At 51.0% G+C, this 13,801-nt stretch overlaps 1 protein-coding gene across 1 annotated transcript in view; it reads left to right on the top strand.

Moving 5' to 3' along the window:
• The window catches only part of CSMD2 (CUB and Sushi multiple domains 2), a 628,049-nt gene that overhangs the window by 320,095 nt on the left and 294,153 nt on the right, over nt 1–13,801 (top strand). The window contains exons 7-9 of the mRNA XM_056122939.1: nt 806–883; nt 5,955–6,042; nt 6,734–6,858. Coding sequence (XP_055978914.1) covers nt 806–883; nt 5,955–6,042; nt 6,734–6,858 — 291 coding nt within the window. The remainder of the gene's footprint in view (nt 1–805; nt 884–5,954; nt 6,043–6,733; nt 6,859–13,801) is intronic.

The following is a 13,801-nucleotide window of genomic DNA, read 5'->3' as shown; positions in this document are numbered from 1 at the left end:
TGGAGGCCAGCAAATGCCTTAGGAGACAGGGTGGACTTATGACACGGTGAAGGTGGGTAGATTCAGGAAAAGGGCTTTGGCTGTTGTGAGTTCTGGGTCTGGCTCCCTTTGCATGCTGTTTGCTGAAGTCCTGGCATGCTGTGGACTGGATTTAGTGCTAGGATGAAATGGTCCCGTTGTAAGGCTGCCTACCACCTGAGCCAGGATCCGACCCCACAGGGCCCTGCTGCCCTTGGCTTCCCCCTGCTCACAGGACTAATGGAATCTTTTCCATAAGTCTCTCCTCCTCCCCCATGGGCAACACAGATGGTAGGGGTGCCAGCCTACCCGGGGGGCCATTTTTAAGTCTTTGTGCAGGTGAAGGCCTACAGATTCCACCAGCTAAGGGCTATCGTGTCTCTAATATCACATAAATTATCTCTTAAATAGGAGGGAAGAACCTCAGTCTCCTTGCTCAGGTGTAACTACAGGCCAGGTGACAGGATCATAATGCGGCTGAGTGCACCTGCTCAGGGCTGCCTCAGAAACTGGGCAAGGCCGATCCTGCCAGGATATCGTGGCACAAGGCTGATCCTGCCAGGGCGTTGTTGTACCAGGAAATGGGCTCGCCTGCCTCCCCTGTGAGCCAGCCTGGACAGTAGTGCTTCCTCATCTCTGGAACCCTGCTGCCCTGGGTATCCAGGTTTGTCCCTCTTGTCCAGGTTTGACCCACCATGGTCTGCCCCACTCGGCAGGGATCTTGGCAGAGGAACTTCAGGCCTGGTCACAGTCACTGACATGGGCTTTCCCTTTCCCTCCTCTCTAGTCAAGAAGCAAATCGAGCTGAAATCCCGAGGCGTGAAGCTGATGCCCAGCAAAGACAACAACCAGAAGACGTCTGTATGTAAGTGTCTGCCGGCCGCCCACTTGCGAGGCCTCACCCGAGGCCAGACCGTCCAGTGCTGTGTCCGTGGGGAAGCCACGTGATGCTGGAATATTTCCCTTTGGTCCTGCAGCCCCCACCTAGGGCTTTGTGCAGGGTGCACTGAGCAAGTGGCCACTGAGCAGCCCCAGCCCCAGGGCCTGCCTCTACCTCCTCTCCTCTTCATCCTTCTCCTTTCTCCTCCTCCTCCTTTTCTTTCTCCACCTCCTTCTCTTTATCCTTCTCCTTCCTCCTCCTCCCCTTCCTCCTCCTCTTTCTCCTTCTTCTCCTCCTGCTAATTTTTCTCTCCTCCTCCTTTTCCTTCTCTTCCTCTTGCCCAACCTCTTTTTTCTTCTGCCTCCTCCTCCTCTCCTCCTCCTTTTCTTCCTCATTTTCTTCTTTCCTCTTTCTCCTCCTCCTCCTGCTTTTCTCCTTTTTCGCCTCTTCCTCCTGCTCTTCATGCCTCTCCTTTCTTCTCCTCCTCCTCCTAATTCTTCTCTACTCCTTCTCCTTCTCCCCCTCCTCTTCCTCAACCTCTTCCTCCCCATCCTGCTCTTCCTACTACTCCTATTCTTCCTCCTTTGACTCTTCTGCTTCCTCTCCCTCTCTTCCTTCTCCCCTTCCTCTTTCTCATCTTTCTCATTCCTCCCTCTCTTCCTCCTCCCAATCCCCACTCACTCTTATGTCTCCTCACTTCCCATTCTAACTGGAGTCTAGGGAGTCATTACTGCTACATTTCTCTCGTTATTTTTCCTTTTGAATCACTTCCACCCGCTAAGACAGTCCTTTGTCTCGTTCCTCTACAAGTCAGTGACCTCCAGCTGGGATGGTGGTAGCTGCCAGGCCCCATCCCAGCTTTCAAGAAAGGCTGGGAAAACGAAGAGGAAGTGCCCAGTAACTACTGCCAGGGTTCCTGCCCCAGGCCGGGCGCAGGCTGGCCAGGGGATGGAGGGTCTGGCCTCGCCAGGCAGCAGGGCAGTGCTGGGTTCTCTGCTTGGGCACAGGAAGACTGCGCGTCTGGCACTTGTTCCTAGTTTTAGCATTGAAAGATGAGGAAGGGAATGTGCTGTGGAAGGGTCTGGAATGGAGCCCCTGAGATACCTGATTGGCGGCAGTATGTGGAGTGGCGTTGGAGCTTGAATGCTGGGAGGGGTAGGGTGAGGCTTCGGACCACCCAAGAACGCTGAACTTGGAAGCAGAGGAGGTGTTTCTCCAGACGCCCTCTCTCGCCGGAGGTGAGAGGAGAGAGCCTGCCCCAGAGGCCCCATGACTGACCCTCTGGTTCTTTCTCCTTCTCTCCCTGTGCTCTGGTGCTGCTCCCTGTCCTCTCCCTCTTTCCTCACTCTGCCTCTCTGCTCTCCCTCTCTCACCACGCCCCTCCCCCTCCTGGCCCGTCCTTTCACTGTCTCACCTCCAAATGCACCCTTCTCAGGTGCTGGAAGTACTTGGAGGGCGTGGGGTGGATGGCGCTTGGTGGTCCCAGAGTTCTGCCCCTGTGTGGCAGGGAGCAGGGGCTCCTGAACATGGATGGGCGGGGGAGGGGGGTGCGGGGGGGAACCTCTGGTCTTTCAAGGCTTGCAATCAGAGAGGAGTTTCACTCCCCACCTCTGGGGACTGTTGTCTTGGGTCTCCCCACTAAGGAGGCTGGTTGGCAGAAAGCAGCCAGAGGTGCTTCGGCCCTGGCTTAGGTCTAGGCGTGAACAGGAAGTCAGAGCAGGCTGCAGTCCCTTTTCATTCCCATTAGTTACAGAACTGTGTGCACTAAAGTGGGGGTGATGGAGTTGTGGGGTTTGCCCTGGGCCCACAGGCAAACTTTAAGAAGGCCGTCCTGACTTGGGAGAGGGGGTTTGCGTTCACCGTGGTCCTCAGCTAACCGTGTTACCCCAGACTCAGTTCGCAATCCACTCGGTTTCCACATCTGTCGAAGAGGGGTGCACGGCCTGACCCCCTTCCTCCCCCAGGTGCTGTGGGCTCTAAGCCGAACCATCTTGACCAAGGATATCAGGACGTGCATCCAGGAACACTAATGTTTTGGGGGTTTGGTGGGCGCGTCGGTGGGGGCAGAGCCATGGTGTTCATTAGCCGCTCAATGCTCCCCACAACCCCCAGAATGCTAAGAAAGCCTCGTCTAATGAACTAACGAACAGATCTTTGGAGGGAAATACTTGTCTCTTTGAGGTCGGCTGGGAGAGGGACAGGTGAGGGCGGCAGGTAACAGGTGTCTGCAGTGTCTTCCCTGATAGCCTGTTGGCCCAGGCCTGGGCCCGGAGTTGGGGAGGTCTTACATATCCTGCTCCTCCTTACTGCCCCTCAGACAGGGGGCTCGGTTGCCCCAGCCCCGGCCAGTGCAGATCAGGGTGTTCCCTTCCCTCCTATGGAATCAGAGGCATCCCTTGGCAGTGCCCCAGGATGAAGAGTGCCTTCCCCTCCTCCCACAGTCAGCTCTCAGAGCCCAGCATGCAAGCGATATCTTTGGGCTAGAGAGGGAGCCTGAGGCCCAGAAAAGAGAGGACCCAGCCTCGAGGTGCCAGTGCTCAGGCAGCTGCCCAGGAGAAGGAAAGTGGACTTGTTGGAATGGGGGAATTGAAGGGAGGAGAGGACATCAGCAGGATGTGAATGAACAGCTCAGTGCCGGGCCAGGGATATCCTGAAACTAGCCGCTGCTGGGTTTCTGGCCGGGTGCTGAGGGGGTAGGCGTCAGGTGCACTCCAAATATTCCAGGAATGCACTTGGCCCTGACCTCCTTCTGTTTCCTGGGCCTGGGCACTGAGTGAGACTGGACTGGCAGGAGGAGGAAGCAGGAAAGGGCCTTCCAGGCTTCCATGTGAGCATGGTCCCCTTGCTTTCTCGCAGGGACCTTGGACCGGGGTCGGGGAGGCAGCAGTGGGTGGGCAGGGTCGGACAGGGGAGCCGCAGGAGGGTGGGTGCTTAACTTCACAGGGTTGGTGGTGATACATATCTGTACGTTGGTTTATGAACCCCGATCCAGCTCGGGGCTGGTGGTCTCCTTACCCTGCCCAGGACCCTCTCTCTGCTCCGACCTTGCAGAGGCCCCATTTAACTCCCCCCCCCCCGCCCCCGCCTCCCCGCCCCCAGTGTGTGCAGAACCTTCAGTGGGAATTTGCTCTAATTCTCCAGACAATACCGCCTCCATGTCCAGACGGCCCTGGGCTGGCTGAACAGGGACATTGCATGGTGTACAATGAAGCTCTGGAAATGGGGGTTGGCGAGAGGGACGGGTGTCCAGCGGGAGTTCCTGCTGGAGCCTGACATTGTGACATGCTGGAGAAGAGGAGGCCTGGCACTGCCGGGCACCCTGGCAGGAGAGCACCCGTGTCTGCCTGTGTCTGCAGGCTCTCCTGACCTGCCAGTTCCCCGGCCTGCCACACCCTGGGACAGGTCGTGCCAGGCTTCGAGCGAGAGCAGCTTCATCTCTGTGTGTCGAGTGAGAGTCCTCCTTGCAGGTGGCCAGGCCCAGGGCTCCGTGGCCCTCTTCCCACACCCTGGTCTTCCCTGAGTCCTTCTGATTCCTTCTGGCTCACTGCTACCCCCCTCTCCCAGCTGCCTGTCTCTCCCCACGGCCAGCGCTTCTGAGCCTTCACCCAGATCTTCCTCGCTCATCTCCCGAACTGGCCTCCTAGGAGCAGCCCCGGCTGCCGAGGGCTCTTGGGTGACCCCCTTTCATCTTCGGAGTCAGAAAGGCACTCCCACGGGTGACCTCTCAGACCTGCCTCTCCACACTCCCTGCCCTCGCCCTGCCCCCCATTCGGGCCCCCTGTGGCAACTCCCAGTACTATGTCCATATTCCTGCTCATCCCCATCTGTGTGCTTGCAGTGTCACTCTTCTGCCACCCTGTCTCCAATTCTATCTTGGAAGGTCGGGATTAAACTGCCATCTCCTCCAGGCAGCCTTCCCTGCTCCTCTCGCGAACTTCCCTGACCTTGCATCTTCCTTCACCTCTCTGTTTGGAGGTATGTGCTCTCATGGTTCCTCTCTTTACCCCACTGGAGAGCTCCTTGAGGACAGTCGTCATTTCTGACATCTGGCATTGGCATCTTCCATGACATCCAGACCAGGGCCTCCTATGTATAGTAGGTCCTCAGTTAATGCTGCCAACTGATGTGCATGAATGTGTGAAGAGGCGAGTGAGTGACAGAGCACCTTGATAATGCTCACTGAGTGGGAAGGAAATGGGCTAACTCATAGAATGTCTCTGTTCCAACCGTGGGCATCATCGCTCAGCTACAGGTCATTCCTATTGGTATCCAGGAGGCTCGGAGGGGATGAGGTCGGGGTGGCCATGAGTATGAACGTCACAAGACTGGTCATGAGGTAGACCAGCAGGTGTCCACACTCATCACTGGAGTCAGGAGAAAACTGTGCGTGGACCAGTCCCCACTGCCCCAAGCATCTCCTCTAGCAGAGACAACTATGCACGTGGATTATGTAAACAAGATTCTGGTGTTGGCAAACAGGAGTCTCCGCATGGCAGAATAACGGCAGGCACCACCTCTGCTTGGTGCCTGTGGCAGGTGGCATGGGCTGTGGCATGTGCTGGGGTGGCTTGCTCTGCCTCCCCCAGTGTCTCGGCAGCACACTCTGAGTCTGAGCTCAGGCCCCCGCCTTGAACTTCAACCTGCACATTTCTCTCTTTCTCTCTCCCACATTCTTTCCTACTTCTGACCACACATCCACCTTTTATTTAACTTTCCTCGAGTCATTTCTCCATGCGGGGCTGAGGTTGGGGGGCTCATCTCATCTAGAGTCACTGCCCCTGGATCTGAAGGGTGGAATGGGGTGGTCCCTGGGGCCACGGGCATTCACCTCTGGCCACTGGGATGGAAGGAGGCGATGGGGGTGGGGGCCATTGGTTTGGGGAATCTTCCCCTGCTTTTGCACATGCAAGCTGAGTAGGACCCCAGCAACCCCACACATCCCCAGCAGAGCAGGTCCTCGTGGTATCTCCGTAGCCACCTCCCACCCCGAGACTCTGCCTGCTTCTGCCGCTCCATGATGATCCGTTGCTCTGTGTGTGCTGTTTTTGCCTTGTAGTAACTCAGGTTGGTGTGTCGCAAGGGCATAATATGTGTCCAGACCCTGGCATACCTGAAAGGGGAAAAAGACTAGGCTCGGATTTCAGGTAAGCTCTGCTTGGGAACTTTCTGATTGTAGGAAGGTGGGGGTGGGGGAGGGATGTGTGTGACCTGGTTGGAGGGAAGATGGGGACTGATGATCCTGAATCTAGACCCGAGAGGATGGTGTAGACAGGAGAACAGAATCTTTCCAGAGACAAGCTATGACCATGGCTCTCCGGGGCCCAGTCCTGGGAATGAGAGCCCATGCCTTAAGTGGGAGGGGAGGACTGAGGAGGGTTCTGCTACCAATTTCAGAGACTTAGGACTGTCATCATCAGTGAGGGCATGTCAGCAGGTGGCTCATGCCATCTGTAATCTAGGAGAACCTAGGACTGGGCATAATTAGTGCATTTTGCTAATTTTCTAACGGCCAAGGCAGTGTCCCATAATCTTCCATTTTCATTAAAGTTTATGGGTATCATCCACCCACTCTTAGCTCTCCTAATTGATACTTATCTCAGAGGATTGCTGTTTTGCTCACAAAGTCACCTTTTAGCTCAATCCTAAAGTCATCAGTGGCCCAAATAAAAGAAGACGAAGAGCAGATATTCTTTCCCAAGAATATTTTAAGAGAGAAAACTGCATAGCATAGAGATTAAGGGCCAGTGGAGAAATGAAGTTCGGAATGGTACTTCCTGTAGACATGGGAAGGATTTGGCCCCGCCAGTGAGCTGACAGACACACCTTGTCTCCCAGGTTAGGATCCAGCGTCCAGTTCACCTGCAACGAGGGCTACGACCTGCAAGGGTCCAAGCGGATCACCTGTATGAAAGTGAGCGACATGTTTGCGGCCTGGAGCGACCACAGGCCCGTGTGCCGAGGTGAGGGCACCCTGGGAAAGGGGGCTGCCAGAGAGTGGGGCTGGCAAGGAGACCAGCACCTTGCACCCAAGCCCCCATCCAGACCAGCTCACCATGCGCCTGCTGTTCCCCAGACTTCAGGATCTGTGTTCATTTAACATGCAGATTTCACACCTCTTCTGTATTAAGGCCTGTACTAAGATCAGGTGGGGCAGAGGTGGGGAAGCTAAATACAGCCACTGCCTTGAATGGGCTTGTAGTCTAAGGGGGGAGCCAGATAGGTACAGCTTGTTAGCACAGTGCCCAGATATACCACAACTACACTTAGCTCAGAAAAGATGTTGCCTTATTGAATGTCCTGTTGAAGATTCCATTATGACATGTATACATCACGATTCATCTGCCTCGGTGAACCCATTTCTTTGCACTTATTGACAATAAGCAGCCCTATCACTTCAGGAAGAATGCTCTTAGCCATGAAAAAGAAACTCGAACCAGGGTCTCAGATTCTCCAAAGGTCTCTCCATGTTTTTTTCCTAGCCCACACTAGAACATCTTATTCCCAAGAGCCTCAGCAGTCACTTTTCCAAATGGACCCATTTGGGCTGGTGACATCCCCTTCAGTCGAGTAATCTTTACATCAGACCTGAGTTGTCTGCTTCCTCGTGCCAAGGAGAACATCTGCTCCTGTAGTAGGAACATCCCTGGTCTCACCCCCAAGGTACCAGCAGACATTGTGTTGTGTAGTCTCTTTTTCTGTGGTGCCAGCTCTTAGTCAGAGTTCAGTCCTTGGTGCAGGAGTTTCACCATCACCCTGTAGCTTATACACCAAGCCAGCAGACTCTTTGGAGAGCCCTGTTGGAAGGAAGAAGGTGTTCAGTCCACCGTAAAGTTACTTTCTGAATCTTTCCAGGGTAAGAAGGAAAGATTTGCTTCTCTCCAGCATATGCCTCAGGATGAAATCAAAGGAAAGAGTTAAGGGAAAAGAACTTAGAGAATTATTTCAAAGAAGGGCAGAGTGGAACTCCACTTCTTCATCCCCTTTTTAATGTGTTGATAAGAAATCAGGGTTCTTTTTTTGTTGTTGTTCCTGATCCTTATTTATTTTTTTAATTTTATTGAATCACCATGAGATAGTTACAAGCTTTCATGTTTGGGTTACAATCACACAATGATCAAACACCCATCCCTCTACCAGTGCACATTCCCCACCACCAATATCCCCAGTGTACTCCCCCTTTCCCACCCTCACCCTGCCTCCATGGCAGACATGATTCCCCATAATCTCTCTCTACTTTTGGGCATTTGGTTTGCAATACAAACACCGAAAGGTTATCATGTTTGTTCCTTTATCTACTTTCTGCACACCTCTCCCATCCCAACCAATTCCTCTAGCCATTATTTTCTTAGTGATCCCTTCTCTATTCCAGCTGCCTTCTCCCCTTTGCTTATGAGACAGGCTTCCAGGTATGGAGCAATCTACCTGTCCCATGTATCTACTATCCTTAGGTGTCAGCCTCATGTTATATTGTTTTATACTCCAAAAATGAGTGCATTCCTTCTATGTCTGTCCCTCTCTTTCTGACTCATTTCACTTAGCATGATACTCTCTATGTTTATCCATTTATAAGCAAAGTTCATGACTTCATCTCTCCTGACAGCTGCATAGTATTCCATTGTATAGCTGTACCAAAGTTTCTTTTACCAGTCATCTGTTCTAGGCACTTGGGTCGTTTCCAGATTTTGGCTATTGTGAACAGTGATGCAATGAATATATAGGTACAGATGTCATTTCTACTGTGCTTTTTTGCATCCTCGGGATATATTCCAAGAAGTGGTATTGCAGGGTCATATGGAAGCTCAAATTCTAGTTTTTGAAATCTAGTTTTGTCCATATTGTTTTCCAGAAAGGTTGGACTAGTGGGCATTCCCACCAACAGTGAAAGAGTGTCCCTTTTTCCCCACATCCATGCCAGCACTGGTTGCTTTTGTTCTTTTGAATGTGTGCCAGTCTCTGTGGTGTGAGATGATATCTCATTGTTGTTTTCATTTACATCTCCCAAAATCAGGGTTCTCAAATTATATTTCAAATAGTCCTTAGCTTCATTCCTTCTCCCTCAGCTTGTAGGTGACCACGGCCCTGATCTGTAGTTAATATATGTTGCACTTCCACTGATTTTAGCCATATTAGTTCAGACTCTACCTAGCTAATAAGGTAAGGTAAGGCAAAGATCCTCCCGTTGATCGTCGATTTGCTTGAGCGGGCCCAGTAACGTCTCCATTGGAGACTTTGTTGTTACTGTGTTTGGCATATCGAATACGTCACGGGGAGCTTGCCAGGCTCTGCCGTGCGACCTAGCTAATAATCTTTTAAAAATCAAACAAAATCATTGTGGGATAAAACTCTCAGCTTTCTCAAGAGCTAGCTAGACATGGGGAATGGGGTATTTTCTCTGGGTTGGTTTTCTTTCCTAAAGTGGAGATTTTGGTAATGACAATGCCCATCTTGTGTTACTGGACATCGGAGGGCATTGCAGATACAGAAGCACTTAGAGGTGTAGGAGGTGTCAGATGCCCATGTCCTGGATGCGTGCATTGGGCAAGGGCATCTGTTTTGTTCACTGCCTAGAACAGGGTCTGGCATAAAGTAGGCACCCAATAACAAGCACCGAGTGGATGATTCAACAGATGAATAATGGAACAGCACAGCACTTGGATTCCAGGGAGCCAAACAACAACTGTGTAGAGAGACAGAGGATGATCAGACTTGGGGACCAGCAGACTCTTTCCCATCTGTTCTTCCCAAATGCGTTTTGAGGAGCCAGAATAATGATGCCTTTCGACAGTGGCAGGATCTACTCTCTCCCTAAGACCTTTCCACTGGAGGGCTGTTGTTCTTCTAGAAATGATGGTGGTTCGTCTCTGTGCCCGGGGTGGGGAAGGGCCGTGCCCTGGAAGGACGTTCACATTCCAGAATCTTTTTAGCTCATCTTTTTCTCCACACACATGCTCTCTGCTCAGAGCACTCCGTGCACTGGGCCTTACCCTGCCTACCCTACTTTTACTGAGCACTCACTGTGCTAAGCTTATCCGCATCCATTCTCACACCATCCAGTGTCATGGTGGAATGTGGAGGAAATCACATAAAAAAGATCTGACCGAACTGGGTTTCGAGTCCAGCTATCACCACTCATGAATCTGGTGTCTAGACAGTCTCACCACCTCTTGAACCTCCTGTCCACACAGGGTCAGTGAAGGGCATCATGAAGTCACTGAGACTCAATGAGGAGAGGACTTGTCCTCAAGGAGAGAGATGAGCCCCTTTGTTGGTTTAAGGTGCTGAGCACTATTGAGAAACAGCCTTCGAGAACTGGAAGTGGGGGGAAAACTCACCCCCTCAGGCTCTGGTGGCTGCAGCTTTCTTTCCAAGCCAGTTCCTTCCCAGTCCTGTCTAGTCATGTTGTAACTGCAGTTTGTGTGGCACAGTTCAGGCAGGCTTTGGCCAGGACCACAGCTCTGCTGCCTCCTGACTTGTGGGCCTTGGTGGTTCTTCTGTCCTGTTTTTATCCCATAGCCCACATGAGGAACTGGGACAGCAAGCTGGCTCTGCCACAGTGGGGACTGTGACCAACTTCTTCATGGGCGGAGATGCCTGTGCACCTGGCAGAGAGGGGATCCCAGCAGGCTCCCCCTCCTGCTCCTCCCCCACTCCTGCCTCCCCACCAGGGTCACCACGGGGGAGGAAGAGAGAAGAGCAGAGCTCAGGGGACTGTGCATGGCTGATCTCTCCTGGGCTTCTCTGATGGCTCAAGGCCAAGATCCAAATGAAATTTAAGGAGCCTTTTACTTTGGCAGTTTTTTAAGTTCTCCTTTTCAAATCTCTTGTTTTTAATTAGTTGGAATTATAATTCTAATGAAGATTTTTTTAAAGGAAAGTTTATGTGAGCCCTGCTTTAAGAATAGAAAGGGACAAAACTCTTTCAATTGCAAGGTAGCTGCAGTAATAAGCAGGTTACCGAAAGATCATATTCTTAAACGGACTCGCTACCCTACCCAGTGGTATTGTTTTCCCTCTAATGCATTTAAAATATGATTTGATTTTAAATATTCATTTTCCACCCAATTAATTCGACTAAAACATGGGGCCTGGCAAATAATAGGTTCTTGACAAAACATTTGAGGACGACCTGAATGAATCAGTGATTGAAGTGAATGAACAGTTGGGGACTGCACCAGCATTTGTAATGTAGAAGCAGGCATTCTCAGCCTATCCTTTCCCTCCACTCCCAACCCTGAAAACAAGCATTTCATCTGAATCCTCGGGATGGTTTGAGGAGGGTGAGGGTGAGGAAAAGCCCAGCTCTGTATCTCCAGCTTCAGAGAGGCAGGACTATGTACAGGAAGCCTTATCTGACTCGTGTTACATGGAAACTCGGTCTTCTCAGCATTTCCAGAATCCCCTTCACATCCTGTACATGCAGCAGATGCAAGCAGAGCTCTTATTGGAGTCCAGAAAGACCGGAGAGTTGCCCACTCACCCAACACTCTCAGTCACCCCCTAAGCCAGCTCCATGGCAGCCTGAGACCCTAAGGAGCCCTGTCTGTAAAGCACTGAGAAAGTGTCCAGTTTGCTCTGGTTTCAGTGTTAGGAATGGATTGGAGGAATGTGTTAGGAATGCCCTTTCTGAGAGCAGAAAGGAGATTGGGAGAGCTTCTTTCTGATACCCACAAACTGGTGTTGACGGGTTAGATGCTGAACACCAGGCCAGATGAGATGTGCTTACTGAATCAAGGAGTAAGCCCCAGAAAACCATTGGATTTTTTTCCTTTGAAATATAGGGGGAAACCACTATGTGTATGTTTACATATGTACACATATATGTTCATATTTATATAATACCTATCATAATACCTATCATAAGGGCTGGAGCGATAGCACAGCGGGTAGGGCGTTCGCCTTACAAGCGGCCAACATGGCCGACCCGAGTTCGATTCCTCCGCCCCTCTCGGAGAGCCCGGCAAGCTACCGAGAGTATTCGATATGCCAAACACAGTAACAACAAAGTCTCCAATGGAGACGTTACTGGGCCCGCTCGAGCAAATCGACGATCAACGGGAGGGCCTTTACCTTTATCATAATGCCAATATATGCATACATATGAATGTAAATTTACCTTTCAAATCTATGCCTATATTTGTCAATTATATTAATATACATGAAACCCAAGACTCAAGACTCAAAGATACAAGTTCAAGTTCCTGTCTTGCTGTTAGCACATGAGATGGCCCAGGACAAAAAGCTGCAATGCTCTGAGCCTTCTCCCTTGTTACCATGAAATGGGAATGAAATGTGGGATCAGAGCACAAACCAGCCGTCATGCAAATAGGAGGGGCCTATCTTCCTCCCTGGTGCCCTTCACTGGCTCAGCTTCCTAGTCCTCCCCTCAGTATGATGCTGTTCAGAATTCAGTGTTCATTCCTTCCATCCCTCCCCCATTCCACCTCCCACCTCTACCCTTCATTCCCTTCCCCTCTGACCCAGTTTCTCTTCCTCTCCCCAAGTCTAACCCCTAATTCTCATCTCTCAAACTCCACCCTCTCTGCTTCTCTTCTCTAAAATCATTCTCCCTAGGGGATGTACTAATTTCAAGAAGAGTGTTTTTCAACCCCTGGTCACTAGAATTTCCTGCCAGTCAATACCAAAAAAAATGTTGCTGCTTAACTGACAGTGTTATTTAACCACTGGTTCATGTTTGCCAATGTACAACCGCGGAAAGGTTGTTAACCACTGTGCTAGATTACACACCCAGTGTTCCCAAAATCCCCTGGCCCTCTGTGCTGCTGATAAAGTGCTCTGCTAGTGATGTATACTGTAGAAAGCCACACAGAAAGCAATCTTCATCATTTCTTTTTTTGAGGAAAGTGGCAATATCTGTTGTCCATGTTTGGTTCAACTTGGATGGACTTGCAAGGAAGTGGCCATAATGGTGGACATAGGAATCTCCCCTGGGTAAGGGGACAAGATAGAGAGCAGGTGGGTAGAGGGAAACTGTTAATGTCCATGGAGGAGGGGGAGATACAAATCAAGATATAAATCAAGATAAATGTCTGTGAAAAGTAGCAGAGTACGGAGCAAGTTCCCCACATCACAAGCTAGGTGGAAGTTCAGGCAGGAGTGGGGCCTTCAGTCAAGGCCCAGTGGTGACTTGGTTCTGAAGTGGTGGTAGCCACAGTGCAGGGCTTGCTGGCCTGACGTTGAACACAGAGTGGGTCCAGAGGATTGTGGAAAGGCTGAGGATGGAGTTGGTCATAGAAGCCAGGGTACAGAGCATGGAAACCAGGGATGCTTGCTTCTGGAGCACCTCCCTTTAGGTTGCCAACTTATTTGAGTACCAGCACTGGTCATGGCATGTATCCATCCAGAATCTCCCTCCAGTGACCTGGGATCTAATCATCCATCCTAGGTCATAGGGGTGTCCAGAAAAATAGTGTATGTGTGTGGGTGGGGAGTAGGGGGTGGGAGCCAAGTACCTGAAGCACTTAGACACAAAAAAGTTCCAACGAAGTCTCTACAAAGCTCACCAGCCCAAACATTGAATGGGAATAGTCAAATCAAGGAGCAGAAGTGGGTTTATTCCTTTATTCATTTATTCCTTTATTCAGACATTGCCTGAGAACCTACCATTCTGCTGGTTATAGCAATGAGCCATCCATCTCTGGCTGCTCAGGGGGAAGTCTGTCTGTCTGCAAATTGCTCCCAGCTCCCCAGCAACCTTTCCCAAACAGAAGTGTTTATGGGAGGCAGGGGTAGTTGATGCTCTATTCTATGCCTCTTTTAAGGTACTCCATGTTAACTATCTGCAGATTGTAACATTTTAATTAAACACCTCTAAGCCCTTAAAGGGGCAAAATGCCTTTTTGACCTGTTCTCTCTAATTATCTTTCTCATGTTTCGACAGACTGC

Source organism: Sorex fumeus, unplaced genomic scaffold, assembly GCF_029834395.1.
Source record: "Sorex fumeus unplaced genomic scaffold, SorFum_2.1 ptg000047l, whole genome shotgun sequence".
Classification (NCBI taxonomy): Eukaryota; Metazoa; Chordata; class Mammalia; order Eulipotyphla; family Soricidae; genus Sorex; species Sorex fumeus.
Note: the sequence above shows the minus strand (reverse complement) of the source record. Positions and strands in the feature narration are given on the sequence as shown.